The sequence below is a fragment of the Terrapene carolina genome, unplaced genomic scaffold (assembly GCF_002925995.2).
Source record: "Terrapene carolina triunguis isolate 2854851 unplaced genomic scaffold, T_m_triunguis-2.0 Scaffold85, whole genome shotgun sequence".
NCBI lineage: Eukaryota > Metazoa > Chordata > Testudines > Emydidae > Terrapene > Terrapene triunguis.
The window spans coordinates 61,765,457-61,792,335 of record NW_020664436.1 but is presented as its reverse complement, the minus strand read 5'-3'; the positions used below and the strand labels follow the sequence as shown (position 1 = coordinate 61,792,335).

Below are 26,879 nucleotides of genomic sequence, written 5' to 3'. Positions count from 1 at the left end.
TGATAGCTGCTTTCAACTACCTGAAGGGGGGTTCCAAAGAGGATGGAGCTCGGCTGTTCTCAGTGATGGCAGATGACAGAACAAGGAGCAATGGTCTCAAGTTGCAGTGGGGGAGGTCTAGGTTGCATATTAGGAAACACTATTTCACTAGAAGGGTGGTGAAGCACTGGAATGCATTACCTAGGGAGGTGGTGGAATCTCCTTCCTTGGAGGTTTTTAAGGCCCAGCTTGACAAAGCCCTGGCTGGGATGATTTAGTTGGGAATTGGTCCTGCTTTGAGCAGGGGGTTGGACTAGATGACCTCCTGAGGTCCCTTCCAACCCTGATATTCTATGATTCTTTATCCCAGGCTACATTGACTAAAATGGCTACATTTCACACGGATTCATTTGTCTCCAGAGCTTTAATTTTTCTGGTGGCCATTTTAAGTGGGATATGTTCAATTTTTTTTCTTGCTTATTAATCTCACGAGTAGTTTGCACCAGCTACTCAAATCTAAATCTTGCACTATAATATCCACAAGCATAATTAGCAAAAAGTGATCTGTCCATCACTGTCAAACTTCAGCAACAATATAGCTGTTATTCTTCCTTGACACATAAAAGTAAAGGTTAAGTATAACACCTCAGTTGTTCCACAGTGAAGAATGTCTAGCATGACCTTTGCTAATGCTCAGGCTAAGAAATATTTCAAAGTACAGTACATCTTTAGCAATTTTCCTGCACGTCTATCTAATGTCATGAAGGATTACAACCCCTATTTAGATATCTTGTTCTTATGATTTTATGGCTATTTCTTATTAAAATACTGGTCTCTGGTTTTCAGATGACAATTTATACCGTCTGAGCACTGGAACAACTTATACTGGATGCAAAATGACAACAGTAAGTAAATTGCATTGTAGACCCTTATCAGAATTTATTTACTGAAAAGTGATCCATCCTGAATCAATTAGTGAAGGTGAAATTTCACTTCTGTTTTGTGGTACGTCAGAAAAACAGGGAATTACAATTAGATCCAAGTAATGTTTTAAACCATTTTGTTAAACTATTTTAGTCAAATCAAATATTAAACCTTTCAAACAGCAATTAACTGAAACAAGAAAAATCAGTGTTCTCATAAATTTATCAGAGGGGTAGCTGTGTTAGTCTGTATCCACAAAAACAATGAGGAGTCCGGTGGCACCTTAAAGGCTAACAAATTTATTTGGGCATAAGCTTTTGTGGGTAAAAAACCCACTTCTTCAAATGCATGGAGTCCACTGTTCTCATTAAATTTAGACACTTTTGTTTCCCACACTTTTGAAAGCCGAGGATCTCCCTTCAGGAAAAGGGAACAAATCATGCCCCTCTGAAAACCTCGTGCATTTCTAGAGACCTATCCAAAAAATAATAGTCTTTATAATACTTGCCCTTTTCTTACATGCTTTGATAAGCAGTGATATAGTTAATTTTCTGGGACTTATCTAGGCTTCAAGATTAGGCTAGATAAGTTTATGGAGGGAACGGTTTGAGGGGATAACGTGATTTCAGTCAATTAGGCAATAACGTGCCATCGCTGGTAAAATGAGGATCCGGCTGATGAATCTTGCCTATATGCTCGGGGTTCTACTGATCGCCATATTTGGGGTCGGGAAGGAATTTTCCTCCAGGGTAGATTGGCAGAGGCCCTGGAGGTTTTTCGCCTTCCTCCGCAGCATGGGGCAGGGGTCGCAAGCTGGAGGATTCTCTGCAAGTTGAAGTCTTTAAATCACGATCTAGAGACTTCAACAGCTGAGTTAAGGGAAAGTGGGTGGGTCAGCTTATGTGGCCTGCATCATGCGGGAGGTCAGACTAGATGACCATAATGGTCCCTTCTGACCTTGAGTCTATGAGACACAGTAGAGCGTCCGACCCCTACTCTGACAGCCTCTGTGCTGGTGAGGAGGAAGAAAGTCTAATTGGAGAGGAAGGAAATGATCCCATAGTTGAGACTCTCCTCTTCCAGATGATGTCATAGTATCCTCTCACACTGAGGACACCCCTCTGGGTGAGGGGACCCAAGTTATTAGGAAGATAGGTAATAGTAATGGAGGATCATAGGAAATATAAACAACTGTGTTTGTAATCACCTGGAGAACCTCATGGAGGTAAATTGCCTGTCAGGTGCAAAGGAAAGGTTGCTGATCTCTCAAGACATGGAGTCCAAATTTAGGTTGCTAGGTAAGAGATTAAAGCCTAGGACCTTCATGGTAGCATTCTCCGAAATGTTTCCCGTTCCATGCATGTGTCCAATTAGACAGACAGAACTGCAGGATCTCAACATGCAGATGAAACAATGATATAGTGAGGAATTTTTTAGGATTATTAGGAATTGAGGAACCTTTTGGAAAAGGAGGAGTCTATACAAGAAGGATGGGCTCCACCTAAACCAAAACAGAACCAGATAGCTGACATGTAAAATTAAAAAGGTCGTAGAGGAGTTTTTTTTTTTTTTTTTAAACTAAGTGGGGAGGGAGAGTCAACAAGTGCAGAGGAGCACACGGTTTGGGACAGAGACATCCCTTAGGGGAGGATCTTTTAATGGGGATTCTCTATATCCTATTAAAAAGGAGAGGATAGAAACTGATAAAGTACAGGTAGGAACTGAATAGGAACAGTCAAATGAAAAAGAGTCCTATTCAATTACATCACATGAAGGCAGACCACTAAATATTGAAAAATTTTGTAACTGCTTATATACAAATGCTAGAAGTCCAAGTACTAAGATGGGTGAACTTGACTGCCTGGTATTAAATGAGGATACTGATATAATAGGCATCACAGAAACCTGATGGTATGATAATGGGACAAAATATATAGGAATGACAGAGCAGGTTGTTCTGGTGGGGGTGAGGCACTATAAATGAAAGCATGCATATAGAGTAAAATTTAGTAAAAATCTTAAGTGAATCAAACTGTACCATGAAATCTCTATGGATAGAAATTCCAGGCTTGAGTATAATAGGAATATACTACCAACCACCTGACTAGAATGATGATAGTTATTATGAAATGCTCAAGTAGATGAGAAGCTATAAAAATAGAAAAAACTCAATAATAATGAGGGATTTCAACTGTCCCCATATTGACTAGGTACATGTCAGCTCAGGATTGGATGCACAAATAAAATTTCTAGACACTATTAGTAACTGCTTCTTGGAGCAGCTAGTCCTGGAACTCACAAGGAGAGAGGCATTTTTGATTTAGTCCCCAAGTGGTGAATATAGCTGAACCACTCAGTAATAACGACAATAATGTAATTAAATTTAACGTCCTTGTAGGGGGGAAATATACCAAAGCAGCTCCCACCGTAGCATTTAACTTCAAAAAGGGGAGCTACACAAAAATGAGGACACTAGTTAAAAACAGAACTTAAAAGGAAGTCACAAGAGTGAAATGCCTCCAAACTGCATGGAAATTTTAAAAAACACCATAATAGAGGCTCAAATTACTGTGGTGTTTAATTTGGGGTATACATGTAAGAGGACCAAAAAAATTCAATGGCTAAAAAAAGTAAAAAGAAAAAGTTAGAGACAAAAAGATATAATTTAAATATTGGAAGTCAAATCCTACTGAAGAAAATAGAAAGCAGCATAAACTCTGGCAAGTCAAGTATAATTAGAAAGGCTAATAAAGAATTTGAAGAGCAATTAGCGAAAGACAAAAACTAAACAGCAAAAAATACTTCAAGTACATCAGAAGCAGGAAGCCTGTCAAACAATCAGTGAGGCCACTGGACGATTGAGGTGCCAAAGGAGCACACTAGAAAGACAAGGCCATTGCAGAAAAGCTAAATGAAGCCTTCACTACAGAAGGATGGGAGGGAGATTCCCACACCTGAGCCATTCTTTTTAGCTGACAAATCTGAGGAACTGTCCCAGATTAAGGCATCAATAGAGAAGGGTTTTGGAACAAACCGATGACCTAAAAAGTAATAAGTCACCAGGGCCAGATGGTATTCATGCAAGAGTTCTGAAGGAACCTAAGTATGCATTGCAGAACTACTAGCTGTGGTACATCACTCAAGTCAGCCTCTGTACCAGATAACAGGAAGATACATAATGTGACATCAATTTTTTAAAAAGGCTCCAGAGACCATCTGGCAATTACAGGTCTGTAAGCTTAACTTTCAGGCAAATTGGTTAATTCTCTTCTTTACTATAGCTTTAATCAGATAAATAGATTAATATTATTTGTTGGGGAAGAGTCAAAACGACTTTTGTGAAGGGAAATCATGCCTCATCAATCTATTAGAATTCTTTGAGAGGGTCTAACAAACATGGACAAAGGTGATCCAGTGCATATAGTGTCAAAGATTTTTCTGTAAGTCCAAGTGTAAGGTCCTTCACCAAAGGCTCTTAAGCAAAATAAGCAGTCATGGGATAAGAGGGAAGATCTTCTCATGGATCAGTAATTGGTTAAAAGACAGGAAAAAGGGTAGGAATAAATGGTCAGTTTTCAAAAGGGAGAGATGTAAATAGTGGTGTCCCTAGGGGTCTGTACTGGTACCTGTGCTATTCAATATATTCATAAAAGGGATAAACAGTGAGGTGGTAAATTTTGCAGATGATACAAAATTACTGAAGATAGCTAAGTCCAAAGCAGCTATGAAGAGCTGCAAAGGGTTCTCACAATAGTGGGTGAATGGACAACAAAATGGCAGATGAAATTCAGTGTTGATAAATGCAAAGTAATGCACATTGGAAAACATAATGCCAACTAGACCCACAAATGATGGGGTCTAAATTAGCTGTTCCCACTCAAGAAAGATCTTGGAGTCATTGTAGACAGTTCTCTGAAAACAGCTCCTCAAATGTGCAGCGGCAGTCAAAAAAGCTAACAGAACATTAGGAGCCATTAAGAAAGAGACAGATAAGACAGAAAAGATAATGCCACTATATAAATCCATGATACACCCACACCTTGAATACCACATGCAGTTCTAGTTTCCCAGCTCAAAAAAGATATTAGAAATGGAAAAGGTACAGAGAAGGGCAACAAAAATGATTAGGGGTATGGAACAGCTTCCAGATGAGGAGAGATTCAAAAACTGGGACAGTCGTCTCTTTTCCAAGGTGAACAAAGGGAAGATATGATAGGTGTCTATAAAACCATAAATGGTGTGTAGAAAGTGAATAGGGAAGTGTTATTTACCTCTTCACATAACAGAAGGAAGTACGTCTTCACACAACGCGCAGTCAACCTGTGGAACTCGTTGCCATGGGATGTTGTAAAGGCCAGAAGTATAACGGAGTTCAAAGAAGAATTAGATATGTTCATGGAGGAGAAGTCTATCAATGGCTATTTACCAAGATCATCAGAGATGCAACCCCATGCTCTGGGTGTCCCTAAGCCTCTGACTGCCAGATGCTGGGACTGGACACCAGGAGATGGATCACTCAATTGCCCTGTTCTGTTCATTCTCTCTGAAGCACTGGCCAGTCAGAAAAAAGGGCACTGGGCTAGCTGGACCACTGGTCTGACCCATTATGGCCATTCTTATGTTCTCACCCCCCCCCACCCCATTTCCCTACACATACACTCAACCTTTGAATCCTGAGGGGGGTAAAACCCAAACTTCTGGAAATGCTGCACTAGAATATTTAACTCTTGAGGATTTGCTAAATGCTGCATTTAGGCTGTTTTAGGAGTGTCATCCAAAGATAATACAATTTTTCATCTCTTCTCCCGTTTCAAGCAAGATATAAACACCCTATTTTAAAAATATATATAGTTTTACATATTTTTGTATCTTTCTAATAAATCAAAGCTATGCACCATCTTGTGGGCATCAGGGAAATTAGTTCACTTTTATTATTTCCAGAATAATGAAGACTGACAACAGTTTCTATATTCTAATAAGCAATTTTCAGGGGTTTTCTTCTGTTCTAAAAGGTTTAAGCCAACACTAATCTGTGCATAAGGAAGCAGTGTTCTCCACTCAACCTCTCCTTTAGCTTCTGCTCTTCTATTAAGTCCTGCACCATTTCTAAAATTAAAAGATATTTCTAAAATGCATTACCTTTGTCTTCTGTCCACACTCTTCCAGTACAGCTGTAACTTTTTCAAGCTAATTTTGGGCTGAAGAAATGTCTAACACTAATTTATAGCTATATCTCTTGCAACATTTATGGGTACAACTATAGGCCATCTCACAAAAAAGAGAGAACCAGTTAGAGATTTTCTCCATTTCAAGTCAATTAACAGGTCACTCACTCCTTGCCAGAAGATACTTGTGAAAGCTCCACTTTTGCACCCACATGGAATAGGTAGTGGTAGCTATGTCCCTGGTATAGCATTTAATTTTTTACTTTATGTTTTTACTGTGTGTAGTGACAAAGTGATCTGGATCAGAGTAGTGTAATACAGTGTAATTATCCACATATGGTATAGCGCGGAAATGATTCATTATCTTCATTCAGAGGAGCAAGATGACGTAACTTGTGACAAGACAATTCAAGCCGTGACCTTAGTATGTTAACTTCTATACACAACATTCTATGCAAAAAATGTCAGTATCACAACAGCTGGGAAGAGCATGTGTGTCACCACTGTAATCTCTTCAACTGGTTTACTGTCCTAACATTCATGTTACTAAGTACAAAAGTACAAACTACTCACCAAATAAATTGCTTGAATGTCCTTGTTTAGATATGGGTTTCAGTTCATTTAATCCCCAAGCATAACGCTTATAATTATCCCAGGAATGTTTCATCATCTGGAGGGAAATGAAAGCAGGATTATAATGTTGATTTAACAAGAAAACATAACAGCAAATACTGACTGAGAATATACTGTATTTTCAAGATGTGTTTAATTCAATGCTTAAATAAATTCAGGTTGCATGTATTAGAAGTGTAAAATATTCCAGCAATTAATTTAACAGCACTGTGTTACTGATGCGATACTATGGTTATACTAGAGGTTCCATTTCAATTAAATCCATTCTCAAATTTATTATGGAGACCAATTAATTCTCATCAAGATGAAATTTGGTATAGAGTATATTAATTCAGTTAAGAATTTTCCTCAGATAATAAACTGCTGGAACCAAGACAAGTAAATGTTACTTTGAAGACAGTCTGATATGTATTCTCCTGGAGCAGGAGAGGGCAATTTTTAAGAGATCAAAATTTGGCAGAGTTTTAGAGTAGTTTTCAATATCTGGCAAAGAGATTGTGGCTTGGATACAAACTAGCTGGTTCAAGATCCGTCCAGGTAACACCAGCGGAAGAGGTCTAGGCAAAATATCTGGGGGGGAAATTGACTTAGCTACCATAGCTGCCCGCTGCTTCATTTGAGAAGCTATGTTCATATTTTAAAATTACTATAATTTGCAACTGTGAATGGAGAGAGGGGGGTGTCATACTGAATTATTTGCTGCTCCTGGATGTCTTTTAGCAGCAGTAGCCAATAGCTTTCTTTCTATGATTGAACATTCACACAAATGCAAATATATCCATACCAATAGGTACACCAAGGAGTATGTTGGTCTTTAAAAGTACTAAACTCATTTTGAGGAATTCCAGTACCTCAAGGGAAGATTACTAAGGCCTGATCTACACCAGCAAATTAGATCAATTTAACTACACTGGTCAGGGGTGCAAAAAATAAAAATAAAAACATCCATGTCTAAGTGGTGTACTTAAACCAGCCTCAGTCCAGGTGTAGACAGCACTAGATCAACAGAAGAATTTTTCTGTCGACCTAGCTATCGCCTCTTGGAGAAGTGGATGACCTACACCAACAGGATAAGTCCTCCTGTCAGCGTAGGTAGTGTCTACAGTGGTGCAGCTGTGCCACTTTAGCATTTTAAGTGTACACAACCTCTAAAACACATGATGTCACCTGAACAGAGTATTTCTTCAAGTGTGTTGTTTTCTCAGAGCCACAGAACCTACATATATGATCACTAAATCACACCTAGCCAGACCATAATGCTTCTCTGGAATGGATTGAAACAGGAGTTTGCAAAACGTGGGATGTGCCCCCCACATGGAGGGCACATGACGAGGCTGTCAGACGGGCACCAGGACCTGATGGGGCCACACTGAAGAACTGGTGTCAGGAGGGGATTTCGTCTGGCAGGAAAAGTGGATGGGGCTGTGAGAGGGCATCTCAACTGCTGGAACCAGGCTCCTTGCCACTCTTGCTTCCCCACTGCTGCAGCAGCCACCAATCAGCAGTTGACCACCTCTGCTGGGGAGACCAAGCAGAAACTCCGCAAACAAAGAGCAGAAGTCTGGACCCTGGGAGTACTGACCCCCTTGCCGGACAGTGCCGCCTCCTGATCCCAGACCGTCAGAATGGCCCCATCTACACAAGTCTGATGGATTGGTGAGGACACATCACCATTCTCTGGTTAGGCTGGGTCCCTCTGCCAACCCCATTTATCTGAATACCCATCTTCCAGCAAGTTGGATTTGGTCCTGGAAGGCAACTCCTGTGCAACTGAGTAGAAGACAGGGAGGAGGAGGTGGGCCTATGTCAACAGGGCAGAGCTTGATAAGGGGATGGCAACAAGGTTGCTCCTCAATACACACAGTGCCCTCTGCTGAGGTGGCGGGGGGCAGCAGCTCCTACAAAGCTAAGTGTTTCACAGTTAGCAAGCCATTAAGATGGATGTCTGTTTATACCTCTCAAATAATCATTTCGTAACAAATACTCCTGTGAAAGATTAAGGGTATGTCTACACTACCCGCCGGATTGGTGGGCAGCGATCGATCCAGCAGGGATCGATTTATCGTGCCTACTCTAGAAGCGATAAATCGACCCCCGGCCCTCTCCCGTCGACTCCTGTACTCCAGCGCTGCGAGAGGCTCAAGCAGAGTCGATGGGGGAGCGGCAGCAGTCGACTCACCACAGTGAAGACACCACGGTAAGTCGATTTAAGTACGTCGACTTCAGCTACGAAGTTGCATAATTTAGATCGATTTCCCCCCCCCCCCGCCCAGTGTAGACCAGGGCCTAGTCAAGTGGCAGAAGGATATTTTTACCCCCCTCCCTTCAAGTTTCTCTGCATCTATGTAAACCAGTAAGTATGTTAATCAATTTTTTTCACTACTTAGTTTTAGACAAAGAAAAAGCTCCCTGTAAAGTATGTTTCACCAGGCATCAGTTACAACCTTATGGAATCATTATAGAGCATTCACTAAAAAGTTAACACAATTCAGAACTTTTACAACTGACACTAGTCTCCAGTATCTCACATATCTCAAACTCCAGCTTCATTTGAAGCATATATTTCTTGTAATGCCAACTGCAAAATGAACTGGACACGAATCACATTTGTGATCTAGCATTCCATGTTACAATCAACGTCACCACTCCCAACTCACAGAATACAGTCTTTAACATGGGAGTGAAAGTACTGTTACATTTATACCTACATTCAAATACAGGGGAGTCGCATCTTAAGCGGGGGTTAGGTTCTGAAGTCAGCGCGTAAGGAGAAAATCGCGTATAGTCAAACGCTCATTGAGTGGAACGGCGGGCAGAATCGCCCGCACTACAGGTACAGTATTTAAATTGTTGTCTTTCTCTTTTTGTTTTTGTTTTGCTGAGCGAGTATAGTTAAAATCGCGTAAGTTAAATGCGCCTATGATGCAACTCCACTGTAGCCTCAAATGTTTGACTAGCAATATGGGAATTCAGAGTCCATGTTGCTAATCTGTCTACTGCCTAATGACCCTTTATTGTAGATGGTCTCCGATGACATATAGGCTACAAATGGAACAAGTGAGTTAAAAACTGAAGGGAGCATGTTATATACTGATTGGTATATTGACCTTCATTCAAATCTACACTTATATCCAATATCCAAAAATGAGCAAAGGCAATAAGGCCTTCTTCAGATGGTGCTTGTTAACTGTTGAAATTTCTATTTACGTGAGTACACTAGCAGTGCTGGACAAGTTAACAGCCTCAAATTCTGTCATTCACTAAGGGTATGTCTACACCTACCAGCGATCAACACTGCAGCGAAGACCCACTAAATCAACGGCAGATAGCTCTCCTGTCGATTCCTGTAGTCCACCAGAACGAGAAGCATAACGTAAGTCAACTCTCCCATCGACCCAGCGCAGTGCAGACACTGCAATAAGTCGACCTAAGCTACATCGACTTCAGCTATATTATTCACGTAGCTTGAGTTGCTTAACTTAGGTTGACTTAACCCCGTAGTGTAGATCTGCCCTAAATGTTTGCAATTCCCACTGGCTTCAATCAAAATTGTATGCCTGCAGCCAAGAGAAATATTTGACCTTTATTCTTGGAGATTTTTCGACTGCAACATTTTGTAGCAGGCTGAACCAAGGTAAAGTTTCACTGCAGCAGAGCAGGCCTGTCTACCGTAAGGGTTTGCACAAGAATCAATTTCCTTAGCATAAACAGGGCTTTACTTATTGTCTCACTTTATTATTTCATTTTTAAAGCCAAACCATGCACACTGGTATAAATATGAAGCAGAAGAGACTAGATATTTCCTTCCTGTCTTTTCTTGGCTTTTCATTGAGTTATTATTCCATCCTCCACTAGAATCCAGCAAACTTCTAGAAGAAACACTCCTGCAAGACCACACCACCTGCAGCTACAGAGCAAGGGGAAGTGGTGGTGGGAATCAACTTTAGAGGAGCAGGTGGGAGAGTAGCATAAGTCCTGGACACCAAAAGTTAGTTTCTTCACCATAGCCCTGAGGTCTGCACTGAGTATATCCATTCTCCCTCCTCCCATCCTGTAGCATGTAAAATTGCCCTAAGAGTAAAGTGTGGCTACAGGAGAGAGATGGGAGAATGAATATACCCAGTGCAGACACCAGTATATTTTGTTACTTAAAATAATTGTTTTTCTGTAATCTGCATCTTTAACTTATAACCCAATATTATAATTATACCCTTGGGATGGGAAAATATCCTCACTTCAATACCCAGTTATAGACCATAATCTGTAATATGTCTTTGGTCAGATCATGACAAATATTTGTTTTCACCAAAACTTGGCTTCTCAATTTCACAAAAATGGGCAACATTTTCCATAGATTCTCTTCCCCCTCCTTCCCCGCCAGCCCCATTTTGCAACCAATTCTGCTTTTGACATCCAAATGAGACATACTTTATTTAGATAATACTTTCTACCCTCTCCACACCTTTTCATAAACTTAACCAGGTATAACTGAAATCACCCAAGTATTAGACTGAAAGCTGGCTAAAGAAGAAATAGAAAGTTATTTTGTAAAGTTTAATTTAAACACCAACACAACCATAAAATAATGAGACAGTATAATTAAAATAATTTAATAGGAATCCTAGTTGTCCACTTCATTTAAACAGAGCAGCCCTAGCCCCCTGAGTATCAGATTCTTAACTGCTGATCAGGAAGGATGATCACTTTCTGCATCTGGGCTCAACACTTCCCTTTTCAAAGCAAGTAAGAGTATTTAGATGATAGAAAATATAATCTAATCGAGGAATTTGACCTGCTGGTGTTGAAATAATTGAAAAGTGTTAGCCAGACCACTGAATCCACCATATTTTGTGCCAGACACTATATCTTCTACCTAGCAACAGCAGAAAAGAGTAGCAGCAATTATTTTTCTTCTCAGAAACAAATTCTGCCCTGACTGAAAGGTTTGCCAGAATACTTCACAACAGTTTTCTGGAAGTCGAGGATACTTTTATTATGCTCCGCAAAGACTTCTGCATCTTGCTTGTATTTTACAAGAATCACTAAATATGGCTGTACTAAGCACTTATCCTAATTATTTCATCTGATGTTCAGAGGAGTTTTGTCACTGTGTCATGACAGCTTATTAGAGAAAAGTCTTTCATTTGGTTTCATGGAGACACTTTCCTAATGAAACAGAAGAGAATCAGAATACTTATCTTTTGGGTTACTAAATATTGCAAGGATACATGCTCAGTTGTGTTAATGAAAGATCTTAGAATACACACTACAGTGGATTAGCCGATACAAGCAGACATGGTTTTTGTGGTCTTCTGTAGAGCCATTCAGCAAGTAGAGAAAAGCATATAATATGTTACAGATGTACAACAGGTGAAGTGCACCAAATAGTCAAGTCCTTGGCCCAGAGGAACTTACAGTTACATGGAATTAGTCGATACAGTACAATACAGTACAGTATGGGTCTTTATAGCTGGAATGCTTAATTTAACAGTTGAGCCTTTCTTTAATCAATAAATGTGGAAACACAAGACCATGAACTGGAAGATTGTACCAAGCATTAGGGGTGATATTATCATGCCTTAACAAGTATGTTAGATCAGTCAGTGACAAACATGAATTTTTAGTTTGCAGCGTTCTTGTAGCCATGTTGGCCCCATGTTGAGACAGACAAGGTGGAGGAGATAATATCTTTTATTGGACCAACTTCTGTTGGTGAAAGACAAGCTTTTGAGCTACAAAGAGCTCTTCATGAATTTTTAGTACAGTCAGATACAATCAACTCTGGACAATGATTGTATGTGACAAAGACCAGCTTAGAAAACTAGGCAAAAATTTACCATTTAATATTATTAAAGTCACATTCTTCAGTTTAATTAAGTCAAATAATAAGTGTATTTGGCAAAAAATGAAGATGTCAAACTGCCTCGAAGTGAATTCAAAACTGAACTAGCCAAACAGACATTTTAACAGCAAGACTTAAATTTTTGTATTTAATAAGCTCCTTTTACAAGTGTTTAATATTTATTGGTATTGAGAAAATTTCTGAGTGTAGTTCTGCATCAGCAAGTAGAATGTTCATCTGCTGAATTTACCCTTAAATTATTGCTAGTAGAATGGTTAGTGTCAGAGCCAACTAACTTTTCAAACTTAAAAATGAAAGACCTCCATGTTCTGATATGATACATATAATAGTGGGTAAGTTTTTATACCTGCAAGTTAATGTCATTAATAGGTTAATTGGGCTATTCTAAAAATCATGTCAACAATAAAAAGGACATCTTAAGAAAAACTACAATGCTCAATGTGGCTACTTATTTGCATCTGTATACTTGCTCTCTTTTCTTCTTCTCTATCCCCTTGTCTCTCTTCAGGTAAAAGTCACATGCTGGTTGAGTGCACAGGCGGAGACATTGCTCTCTAGAAATATCTGAGCTCAGGCATGCAAGGTGCATTCACACCAAGGAAGGGGATTCATACAGGCAATACTCAAAAGACAAGGTAACATTTATTTCTATCATAGAAACTTTGAGGCTATCAACTTATTTTTCAGGAAGTAGAAAAATCTCTTAGGTGACCATAGGCGTGACTACTATTGTCAAGTCCCACTAATGCTTGAAGAGAACAAGAAGCTATTCCTCTATGCAGACTATAACTAATTTTTTCCCCCAGACTGGGCTATCATATAGTAATACTTTCAGCATTCTGGCTAGATAGGTGTGGCTGGATTACTAGTTTTATATATACTTGTTTCATAATAGTCCCTTTTTATACAAAATCATCAACTTCCGGGCACCTAGAATTCTGCATGGGGAGAAAAGCCAAGCTGGAATCTCCTACAAAGACAACTCACATTTGCTGCTTTACATAGCCATGCTGATCTCTCTCAGATAACAGAAATAGCAGATTATCTTTATGGAGAAGGAACAAAAAAAGTTAAACTGAAAAAGTAGTATTGTACCATTATAACTACTCAGAACTTTGCCGTAACTATACTAAAAACTATTTTAAATATAACTTACAGGTTGCAAAGTCAAACACTTGAGAGTTGGGTGACCATAAATCTGGTACTTGTTGAGCAATTTTAATTCTGCCCCCTTGTGTACCTATCCTGTCAAGTGAATAAAACATGCAGGAATCTCCTAAAGAAAATGAGTCATCATGTAATTAATAACTATCACTATGGGGGTTAAATTAAGATTGCACAGGCCACCATAAATGTGCCACTTCCTAAGTTTTGAGTGCTTGGCTTTGCAACCTTGGCATTCTTTTAACAGATTGTGTACGAGATTTCCTGATTTTGTGGATTTGTTTGTTTTTAAAAAACAAAAAGCAAAATCAAGTTGAGTATGTGCAACTAGGAACCTATTCAACCCCTTGTGAATCAACAAGGTTTGAACCCTGAACCTGCAGTATTACAGCAGAGACTGCTACTAGAGCTACAGGTATAGTGATATGCTCGAAGTGCAAGAGTGTTGGGTCCAGCATAGCCCCAGTGCAATCATGGGGGCAGTCCCAGCATAGCCTGGCTCTCTTCATCCTGCAACTGACCTAGGAGTTGGAGGAGCTCCTGCTTACATGGTGGTGTCCCCAGAGATGGAGGACTGGTTGCCAGCACCATGTGCTGGGTCCAGATGGTGGTTGAGAGGGGGGCCCAGCTTGTCTCTCCCCCTCGTCCTCCCTTAGGGTGACCAGACAGCAAATGTGAAAAATCGGGACAGGGGTGGGAGGTTATAGGAGCCTATATAAGAAAAAGACCCCAAAATTGGGACTGTCCCAATAAAATCGGGATATCTGGTCACCCTACCCTCCCTCCAGCAGCTTCACCTAGCTCCCTAGTGTTCAGGCAGCAGGTGTTGGTGGTGCTGCCACACATGTAAGCCTGGCCTCTGGATGAATCCATGCTGCCATTTCCTAAAAAAAGGAAAGCAAAAGAAAGGAAATAGCTATTTTTAAACATACTATACCTCACCAAAATCTAAATGGAATTTCACAGAACAAGAAAAGTCACTTCTGTAGCCTCAGGCCATTAACTGTGCTGAATATCAAAGGCCTATAGCAGGTAAGGGAGGTGAGAGATTCTCAAAGAAAGGTTGCAGAAATCCTTTATAATGGACAGTGTTAGGCAACTTAAATATAGGGTCACTACAAGCCGCTCCTACAGTAAGTAACAGAACAAATGGATAGGTTCAAAACCACTAACAGCCAAGTTTGCTCATTATCTTCTTGTATATGCCAAACTTCCAGGACATTCTTTCCTATGTTTTTCCATATCACTTTAAAATTTCTAGTTTTGCTTATTGTCAGCTAGCTATGACTATTAAACTTTTAGTCAAGTTTATTTCCAATTAGTTTTCTACAGACACTTCTTTTAGTTTTCCTTTAGTGCTTAATACAAGATTTTTTTAATGCAAAGTAGCATCCCTTTAAATAGTTTGCTAGCCCTCTGGTGCTCTTTGCTGTGTTCTAGGTTTCAGAAGCCTCAAGGAGACCCAGGTAACACTATGCAGCTAGAAGTTGCATATTTATGTACATTTAGTAAACAACTGTCCCCCCTGTGGTTTCTTAATATTGTTTTTGTTGTATAGAGAACAAGAGACAAAACATCGTAGATTAATAGACTCGTTTTAGTTAGCACTACATGCTGGACAGACAAAAATCAGTCTCAAATTTGTGTTTTTTAATTAGCCAAGAAGTCTTCTTTGTTGAAGTTTAATAATTTAAAATTCTTGTGCACTTGTTTTTTCCTCAAATCATTGTGGTACCATTTTCCATTAATATTAAATTAATATCAGTGATACTCGGACTGAGGCTTATGAGCCACAAGTTGCTCTTTAATGTGTCTCCTGTGGCTCTTTGTAGCACATGATATTAAAACAATGATTTAATTATTAACCAACCTAAGTTATTAATCAATCAGGATGTGTTTACTATGTTAACCAATTGTAGTTGATAAAATAATACCTGCTCATTCTGCTGTGAATACATATACATGCACACACACCTAAATATTTCCTGTCATACTGTTTAAATATTCATATATGGTACTATAGTAAATTAAACAATGAATTCACACTGCTGTGGCTCTTTTGGGAAATGCTGATTTGAGCTAATTTGGCTCCTGAACCACTGAGGTCTGAGTATCACTGCATTAGTGTTATAAGTAGTAGCTCTACTTTCAGCATACATTAAACAAAAAAGTTACCTGAAGTCTGGCCACCTTAGCAGATGATAGTCACATATGAAGCCTTGGATTCGGCAAGGTTTCTGGTACTGACACATTAAGACTGGAATTTTACCAAACATCTTCTGGCTAAACAATCCTCTGTTACAATCTTCAATATTTCATTTTCAACATGCTCTCCATCCCCTGCTTCCAATTAGCATTTCTTAATTAGCATAATTCATTCATTATAAAGGCCAGAAGGAACCACTGTGGTCATCTAGTCTGACCCTGCGTAACAGGCCATAGGGCTTCCCTAATTTATTCCTTTTTGAACTACAGCACACCTTTTAGAAAAGCATTCAATCCTGATTTAAAAGTTTCCAATGATGGACAATCCACCATAACCTTAGGAAGATGTCCAATGGTTAATTACCAACACTTAAAATGTGCACCTTATTCCCTAATTCCTAATCTAGATTTGTCTAGCTTCAACTTCTAGCCATTACGTCTTGTTATATATTTGTCTGCTAGATTGAAAAGCACTGTTATCAAAATTTCTGTTCCCCATGTAAGTACTTCTGGGCTGTGATGAAGCCATCCCTTAACCTTCTCTTTGATTGGATAAACAGATCGAGCTCCTTGAGTCTCTCATTGTAAGGGATGATTTCCAATCCTTTAATCATTCCTATGGCTCTTCTCTGAACCATCTCCAATCAACATCATTGTCCACAATTCAAGAAAGATCACAATCCAGATTGCTAGAAATCACATGGGATGGTTTAAATCAGGGTGCCACACCATACCCATTAGAGAGCCAATTACATTGTGATTTCTCAAATGATTAGGCTTTATGCTGTTATCAATATCAACTCAAAGCAGCGGTGTTTTGAACCTCCACCCAAAACTTTGCACAGGAGATCTAAGCATCTTCCCTAGCTGGCCTCTGAAGAAGTTTAACCCCCCTGAATTTGTAATTGCTTTACCCAAAATTGGATCCAAACTTATCACTGCCTCACTTCCTATAAGTATTCAAAGGCAATATGCAATTTTATCTAATGTAAAAACTTTAAAAAAAGGAAATGCAGCTTTCAATTCTACCTATCAGATCAACCCAGATTCAATTACAAGAATATAGGAAAGGGAGAACTCACCCTTAGCCAATTCCATATCCGGGTCAAACTGGTATGGAGACAGCATCAGAAAGAGTTTAACACAACTAATAGGGCTTGTCAACACAGGCAATTTATAGCGCTGCAACTTTCTCACTCAGGGGGGTGAAAAAACACCCCCTAAGTGCAGCAAGTTTCAGCGCTGTAAAGCACCAGTGTAGACAGTGCACCAGTGCTCTCACCCAGCGTACCAGAGCTCTCTCCCAGCGCTCTGCCGCGACCACACAAGCCACGTTAAAGCGCTGCCATGGCAGTGCTTTAGCGTTGCCAGTGTAGACTAGCCCATATTCCCCACCACTCAAGCATTAGGAATTCTTATTCTAATCCTCTTTTCCAAATATTGCTATTACAGATAATCCTATACTGGACATTATATTTATACAAAAAACTTGTAAACTGCATAATCCAAATCTGTTCTATTCACTTTAAAAATTATGCCTTATCCCGAGGTTTAAAAGACAGCACAAACTAAATCTTTCACTGAGTCACATTTCATTAATCTAATCTCAGCAAAATTCACAAGAAAACCTAATCATTCCCTCCCCCATTGGATGCAAAGTAAAATGTGCTGTTGTAGTTACTACTACAGCAGTTAGCTAAAACCCATGAGTAAGGCTGCGATTTAGTCATGGGTATTTTTAACAAAGTCATGGACAGGACACAGGCAATAAACAAAAATTCACAGCCCCGTGACCTCTCCATGACTTGTACAATAAATATCCCTCACTAAATCTTAGCTGGGGAGTCTGGGGGGAGCCGGGGCTAGTGGCACCGGCTGCCTGGGGCCACTGAGCAACCGCTGCTCCGACCGCCCCGGGTTTGCAACCCCGGCACTGCTCCCACTGCCCCGGGACCACTGCTTGGGCGGTCCCCGGGGCCAGCTGCCCAGGGCCACCCAATCAGCAGCCAGGGCAACTCCAGCAGCGACCGGTGTAGCTGGCTGCGGGGCCACCCAAGTGGCTGGCTGCGGCTGGCCCCGGGGCCAGCTGCTTGGGCGGCCCTGGGGTCAGCTACACCGGCCGCTGCAGAATCACGGAATCTGTGATTTCCACGACCTCCGTAACAGACACAGAATCCTATCCACGAGTAGTAGAAGTATCTATGGAAACATTATATCAACTAAAGAAGGAGATCAGTCTTTTTAAAACCATTTTGGACTGTTAGCTACATTTGCTTGTAAGTGATTTTTGTTTCATTGTTTCATAAATTCCAAACAGTGCCTTCAATAAAAATGCAAAGTTTATGTCAAGATATCCAGTCAAGATGACACAAGCTAACAAAATATAGGTTTAGTAGAAATTATTTATACATAAGATTCAAAGCATCAGTTAATTAAAATAAAGTATATATTGGGATAGAATACTCCCACATTTTAATTTTAAGTTTAAAAATTAACAGTGATAATTAACAGAATGTTGTTTGAGCCCCACATGGTTTACATTAAGTAGGATAATGCTTTAACACCTTAAAGGGAGGTCTCTCCATTTTCATTTAATTCCAGTCCATATATTTCAGTTTCATAGGAGTTCAAGTTTATATATACAGACATAACATGCAACACCTTGTCAGAGTTACCATTGGTAAAAACACTATTTTGTCATAGATACAAACATATCCCTTGTCACCAAGGATCTTAATATACAGAAGCTCTGATCTGTCAGTGTGGTGATTATTGCAAATTGTGAACTGAACAGATTCCCAGTGTTAATAGCCTAATTTCCTAATGGCATCATACTGAGTAAAAAGTATGCACACACTGGCTTGTTTGCATAATACTCAGACAAAATGTCAATGTTTCTAAATCAGTAGGATGATGTCAAACATATTCTGAAGTACGTTCATGTTAGTGTTCCACCAAATAGCCTCTTGCGCAGACTTTAATTCTAGTGAAATAAACCAAAGACCTTTTTAAAAATACATTTAAGAGAATAATTTTCATTCAAGGTTTCATATGAGGGATAAGGTAATATTTTCCAGAACTGTTTAAGTAATTTAAGTGACCAAGTCCAATTGCCTTTCAGTAAGACTTGGGCTTCTAGGCAGTTTAGAAAATTTTACTCACAGCATAAGGTACCTGAACAGTGTTGGAGAAGCTTTTTAGAACTACTTGAAACCTTGAGAATCCCATAAAGTGCCTAGACAAGCTAGCCACACTGGTTTCCAGGAACATCCTTAGCAAACATTCATATAACACATAATATTGTGAAATATACAACTAGGTACTGGATTTAATGCTATGTATGAAAGAGAAGTGACCAGCTTATTTTAAGTCATTCATATGATCAGTTTGTAGCCTACATAAAAATCAACAATGAATTCTAGACATTAAAATAAAATAAGTACAACAAAGGAAAAAACATTAAGGGCTGTTGTGAGGATTAATTCATTAAAGTAAAGCACTTTAAAATCCTCAAATGGAAGGCATGATAGAAATGCTAAGTAGTATTTCTTAATAGGAGTTGTGGTAAATTACTGATAAGGTTCTATTCTGTATAGATTCTTAGACCTCCCACATCACCCTTGTATGAGGGCCTTCCAGTACCGCATTAAGTGGTCTGACTCATGTGTTAGTTCTCTCAACCCCTCCTCGAGGGGAGAAGTGTGTGCAACAGAGTGTTTTGTTGTAGGTGTTTTTTTAAGACATATGTTGCTTTGTTCGAAAGAAAATAGCTTACTCTTAATTCTATAACCTGACATTCAATTAAAAAGTAATTAAGGAAAATGGAAATGAGTAGTTAAGGGAATGTCTAAATGCTTGACATTTCATATATACACTTAAAAATGAAGAGAACTTTATAAATGCAGAAACAAAAGGACAACCTTTCCTCTGACCCGTCTACATAAACATGAAACTCAATTAATCTAAGAATTATTGTAGGTATATCAAGTCACTCAGGATTAATGCCTGAATATAGTTTTGATATGTAATATACACTTTAACAGTACATTTTAGAGGAAGTGAATCTTGAATGTTCGCTTCTAATATCTCAATTGAACACCACCACTAAAAATTTCCGTGTTACCTTGAGTCAGAGCTATGCGGCCAGATCCTTAGCTATCACCGAAGGTAACAGACCACAAGTTGCAAGCTGGGAGGGGATCGTGGTAAAAAGGTGGCTTAAAGTTCACCTTAACACTCCTGACACAAATGCTCCTCAGCACAGGGTCAGTGTCTTTGTATCCAGTTAGAGCAGCCTAAGGGCTGCTGTAACATGTGTGGCAGTAGCCAGAAGCATAGTGCACAAGTATCCTAGTTATGATCCTTTTTTCAGGGCCCACCATTCTTCCTGCTAAAAAAAGGAGGAGGAAAGGGGAACAGCATGTGAACCCTTCCATAAGCTCTATATCTTGCACTTGGGTGATCCTCTCTAGGCTGAATTAGCTAGTTTTAGGGCCAAATTATACCAATAGGACAGTTCAAAAAGGCCACACCAGAAAATCTTGCCCGTGGTTATCTGTATCCGTAAACAGGTATAAAACGTACGTTAATAGAATATGCATAAAATTTCACTGTTTAAAAAAACTAAGCATTAAAAGAATGAAAATAAATTGTGATATTCTCAAGTAACTTGTAGGAGTTTGAAAATTGTTCACTTGTCCTGAAAACATTTGCCTTAGCTGGCATGTTAAGACATCTTAAGTAATTTTGATTAGCATCAAGATTTCTTTGCCTCTAATTCTCATTTTTAATGAAGGAAACAGTTCTGAAAGAGCAGTAGTTACAGTGGTAGAAAAGGCAATACAGATATGGTATTGCAGTATAGCACTCAATGTTTAGCTGGGCAGTCTCATACCAGGTTTAATATTCCCCAATTTTCAGATAAGTATTTCATAAGAACGGCCATACTGGGTCAGACCAAAGGTCCATCCAGCCCAGTATCCTGTCTGCCGACAGTGGCCAATGCCAGATGCCCCAGGGGGAGTGAACGTAACAGGTAATGATCAAATGATATCTCTCTCCTGCCATCCATCTCCACCCTCTTACAGACAGAGGCTAGGAATACCATTCCTTACCCATCCTGGCTAATAGCCATTAATGGACTTAACCTCCATGAATTTTATCTAGTTCTCTTTTAAACCCTGTTATAGTCCTAGCCTTCACAACCTCCTCAGGCAAGGAGTTTCACAGGTTGACTATCTGCTGTGTGAAGAAGAACTTCCTTTTATTTGTTTTAAACCTGCTGCCCATTAATTTCATTTGGTGGCCCCTCGTTCTTATATTATGGGAACAAGTACATAACTTTTCCTTATTCACTTTCTCCACACCACTCATGATTTTATATATCTCTATCATATCCCCCCTTAGTCTCCTCTTTTCCAAGATGAAAAGTCCTAGCCTCTTTAATCTCTCCTCATATGGGACCCCTTCCAAGCCCCTAATCATTTTCGTTGCCCTTCTCAGAACCTTTTCTAATACCAGTATATCTTTTTTGAGATGAGGAGACCACATCTGTACGCAATATAAACAGCTGTTACCACCTGAACCATTTGAGTTAGATTACTGCCTTATTTAAAAGCAGAGACAAAACTTGTCCCAAACAGTCCACCAAGCATTCATCTTATAACTGTGACTGTTGCCAAGATCTGGATTAAAACAAAATATCTTGAGGTTAAAGCTCGTCTCATTCTTCACCTATCCACTTTCATCTAGTTCCCTTTTCTTTCTTCCTTACTTTTAGCAAGGGCTAAAGAGGAGGGTGGGAGAATGGAAAAGCATCAAAATAAGGGCAGAGGAATCCGCTCCGTATTCCCAGTACTGAACAGAAGAGAAGTTGGATGTTCCCTTTTTCTCCCTGCAGATTTTCCTTCTGAGAAATTTGAGATGCTCATGACATTGGCTCTCAAATATATTAACCCTATGAGCAGGTGAAAAACATCCCAGGAGTAATAGTTAAATACAGAAGATATCCTTAGGACATTCTACAACTTTCCTTTCCCAAACACGTCACTGAAAGTGAGTCCAAAACATTATTAGACTGTTTATTGCAAAAAGGAAGAAAATATCTGAACTGAAAACAAACATGTCTGAAGACGAAAGTTTAGAGGGCAAGAACTCAGATTGGACATTAATCCTGAATGACAAGGGAAGAATGAAAAATTCAATATCTACATTCAAGCATACAAAAATAGTTGCATTTCACTAGAGACTGTACAAAAATAACTGGTAGGTTACTTAGATACCAAACAGAGAATTAGCATCATTGTCTAAAGAAGTCCTTTTCATTTTATTCACAACAACTTTACTGATATAACTAGAAAAGAGTAATTGTAAAAATTCTACTCATCACCAGATATATTATCCTCCCCCTCACTCAAAAGATTCATTCAGGACCACATATGCACTGTTACAGCTTCCAATAACTTTGAACCATCAAGCAGTACACATAGCTAGCTTATGGTAGCTCTGATACGATCATACTTTTGTCACCCGTCTCCCCTTCCTATTGTTCTTCACAGGCATTTAAGGAGTCTTGTTTCAAATTAGATTGCAAGTTATTTGGAAGAAGGAGTGTACTTTCCCATGTCTTTGTAAAGAGACAAACAGAGTCCTGTTCCTAATAAGTTAGTGCTAAAATGCCCCAAACTCAATACAAATAATTTGACTAGAACACTACCAAGCAAAATATACCATCTTGCAGTTGCAAATGAGGCTAATGTTAAGGGGTATATTAACAGGGGGTTCATATGTAAGACATGGGAGGTAATTGTCCCTTTCTACTCAGCACTGGTACTCTGTTGGAATCTGTGTCCAATTCTGGGCTCCACACTTTAGGAAAGATGGAGAACTTGGAGAAAGTCCAGAGCAGAGCTACAAAGTGATAAAAGGTTTAGAAAACCTGACATGAGGAAAGATTAAAAACTGGCATGTTTAGTCTTAAGAAAATAAGACTAATGGGGACCTGATAACAGTCTTCAAATATGTTAACGGATGTTGTAAAGAGGATAGTAATCAATTGTTCTCTGGGACCACTGAAGGTAGGATAAGAAGTAATGGGCTTAATCTGCAGCAAAGGAGATTTAGTTTAGATGTTAGGAAAAACTTTCTAACTCTAAGGATAGAAAACCACTGGAATAGGCTTCCAAGGAAGTTGTGGAATCCCCTTCATTGGAGGTTTTTAAGAATAGGTTGGACAAACACCTCTCAAGGATAGTCTAGGTCAGTGGTTCTCAACCAGGGATAAGGTACCCCTGGGGTTACATAGAGGTGTTCCAGGGGGTACATCAATTCATCTAGATATTTGCCTAGTTTTACAATAGACTACACAAAAAGCACTAGCAAAGTCAGTACAACTACAATTTCATGCAATGACTTGTTTATGCTGCTCTAGATACTGAATATATACTACTACGATATACCATACACTGAAATGCAAGTATAATATTTATATTCCAACTGATTTATTTTATAATTATATGATAAAAATGAGCTAGTATGCAATTTTTCAGTAATAGTATGCTGTGACACTTATATTTTTATGTCTGATTTTGTAAGCAAGTAGCTTTTAAGTGAGGTGAAACTTGGGGTACACAAGACAAATCAGGCTCCTGAAAGGGGTACAGTAGTCTGGAAAGATTGAGAGCCGCTGGTCTAGTGTACTTGGTCCTGCCTCCATGCAGGGGGCTGGACTTGATGACTTTGAGGTCCATTCCAACACTACATTTCTATGATTCAATGAAAATGCACTGAAAGAATACACAGTTACTTACATATCTAAATTCAGAAGTGATGCTTTCGAGTCCTGACAGGAAACAACACACAAGTGATATTTGAAATGTTTTGAAACAAAACACAAAAAACCAAACCACCGCATTATTACTTTCACAAGTCTTCAGTATTCTTCCAGCTAAATCCATCTCAGATTCAGAATTGTCTGTCTAGTAATGGAAGGGTACAGTATCTATGTAGAAACGTCAGAAGGGTGTCCTTAAGTAATTGTTATAACTTTATATCTTTATTTTAGCATCCTGACCTAGGACATTTATTTTCTGAAAGCATAAACAGGCTCATTTACTCTGCCAACATAGAAAGATGTGGACCAGGAAAAGGCTTTAATAACAATTTTCAGATTTAAACAAGGGTCACAGTCCACCAGTTATTTCCCTCTAAGTTCTCTAAACACTCAATTGCTTTCTTAAGTCACAGAAGGCTGTACATTCCCGGATCACTGGTGCATACCTCAATTGAGGCAGAAGGCCAAGGACAGTGCACTGGCCAAGAAGTATGTTCACTTAAGTGGTTCATCACTATTACAATTCTTTAAATTTCTCTTTTTAGTGGATTCAATTGCTTGTGAAAAGTGGCTGAACTCTCTGGATACTGAAATCCTATTTATCCCAAAACTTGCTTTGCTCTGAGAGTGCAAGTGAAAACTTCACCACAATCTCCTGTCCTCATGACGTGGGAGGTCCACATCTAAGGGTGAGGGTCTTGTGTGTCCATTCAGTCCTTGATCAACAACAGCACAAGGTGTCAAACACCAACACCACCACAGTTGTCAACTAAAAACTGGATTGAGACCAGCTCTTCACATGTGTCAATGAAGAAGAGGCATTATGATAAAATTGGAAACCAATTTTGACAAGTGATTATACACATCACATTCCCTTAACTGTAAATTACTTTTACAATTGAGAAGAAGAGTTAATAGGGACAGCATTACAATGAGCATTATTCCTCTTCCGCCACTGCCCATCTCTACCCACTGAAGATTCTTGAGGCTACTCTCCCTAGGCCTAGCAATTAAACCTTTACAGGCAGCTAGGAAAATCTGAACTTTTACTTTCATTTGAACAAGTAAACTGGCTCCTTTCTCAGGGAAAAAATAAAGTAACCCTTAGTGGCTGAACTCAGGAAGGATATGGTAGTTCCTTTTAAATTCATCTCGCAGCGCTTCACAAATGGCTGAATTTCAGAGAGAAATGCTGCATTTCCCTTCTAGCCCAGTTGCAGGGGCTCAACAGTATTTCAAAGACAGAAGCACTGCTTAGTAGGACTGCTTTAAAGTTCATCCTTTTTAGTATGAGCTCGAAGTGATTCTATTGCTCCCATTCAGTGTTTTTTTTTTTTTTAGCAAGTATAAAAACTTACAACAACTTAGCTGCCTGCAAATCACTGCAGCTCAGTTAGAAGGAATGGGAGGAGAAAGTAAGGTCTCTGCAACTAAAACTGGTACTGTGTATCATATGATAACATGTGTGGGAACAAAACCCATTATCAACGAAACACAAATAAGAGCAAATAGTAGTAATGGGTACAGAAAAACATATCAACATCATCTTTGGGCAGAGACTTATGCCCACTGACTCACTGGAGTTGATGCATGCCTGTAGCACCCCCAAGAAATGTCCAGCCACCCAGTGAAAGCATACTTTGAGAATTAGCCCTGGTCTACACTGAAGTCAACGTAGTTAGATCGACTTACCATAGTGTCTTCACCGCAGTGAGTCAACTGCGGCCACTCTCCCATCGACTCTGCCTGCACCTCTCGCAGCACTGGAGTACAGGAGTTGACAGGACAGCATTCGGGGGTCGATTTATCGCCTCTAGACTAGACGCGATAAATCGATCCCCGCTGGATCGATCGCTGCCTGCCAATCCAGCGGGTAGTGTAGACATACCCTGTCAGAACCTCAAATACAAACCCTAATTCTCTTGTGGCTCACTAAGTCAAAAAGAGGTAAGGTCTTGATGTGCTATATGATGAAAGGCTTAGAAGTAATGAGTATCAAAAAATCAATATTTCACCTCTACTATTGAAGCATAATCAGTTTCTATAAAAATAAACATTTAAGATTTTAGGGCAGAAGAATTCTCTCTCTCAACTTTATCACAGTAGTAAGTGAGCCTCCAAAATTATAAAGAAGCAATGAGCTCAAAATCGGTCATTGTGAGCCTCACTAGGGAGTATAAAGTACTGTATGTGTGTCTAATACTACCACCACTTATCTAGACACTGAACATTATTCCCTGAGCTACTTAGCTAGTTAGCTTGAAAAGATTTTACTCCTTTGTCTCAAACCATCTTTTGCTTAGAGGACAGATCCACTGTCAAAACATTAGTTTTTGATTATTCCAGTTACTATTGTTTAGTTACAACAAATTTGGTGTTCTTAAAGTGTTGAGTACTGGATTGGTCAAAAAGTGTATGGCTTTAGCCAGAAGGAAAAGAACGAAGAGGAAAACATGGGACATCTTATGTTCCATCTCAAATAGTTTTGTGCCATCTCAATTAATTTTATTTTTAGTTCTATTTCCACCCATTTTATTTTTAAATTATTTTCCTTAGTAATCAATAGTAATGAATAGCAGGTTACATTACTGCAGCATTAAGATGTGAGTTTACACAGGAAACTAAATTTACTTTTCCCCATTGCAACTAACTATGGGTGCTAGCGTATAATATAATTGTTGCATAGTTATAGAAGACCGAACAGTGTGACATTTAGAAAATATATTACATACAAAAAGTTATGTTGAGCACGTATTAAGTTTGAAGGGTCAAGCACTCAAGTTATGAAGCACCAGAATCAAGGTTACCCTTGAAACTGAGTAGCCAACGTTTTTCAAAACGTTGAACATGGAAAGTAACACTTGCCCTATCAGAGGTCTTGACACTGGGTCAGGAGACTGACCATATGAAGTCCTGGACCACTAATTCTCATCTGAATTGATTTTCTTCTCTTTTCACACCCTAGCAAATGAAACAATCAAAACTATTTGTTCAGTATGGTTAAATACTGATGGTCAAGTCAGGAGAAGCAAAGGGCCTTCGGTACCAGGTTCACGATAACAAATGCTTTGGTATAACTGCCCTTTCAGAATTTAAAAGGAGAGCCTGTTTCTGT

The 26,879-nt window shown here is 39.3% G+C and overlaps 1 protein-coding gene across 1 annotated transcript in view; it reads right to left on the bottom strand.

The window, feature by feature from the left end:
- Positions 1–26,879, bottom strand: part of MAN1A1 (mannosidase alpha class 1A member 1) — a 210,355-nt gene that overhangs the window by 148,024 nt on the left and 35,452 nt on the right. Inside the window, exon 2 of the mRNA XM_024205373.3 lies at positions 6,642–6,738. Coding sequence (XP_024061141.2) covers positions 6,642–6,738 — 97 coding nt within the window. The remainder of the gene's footprint in view (positions 1–6,641; positions 6,739–26,879) is intronic.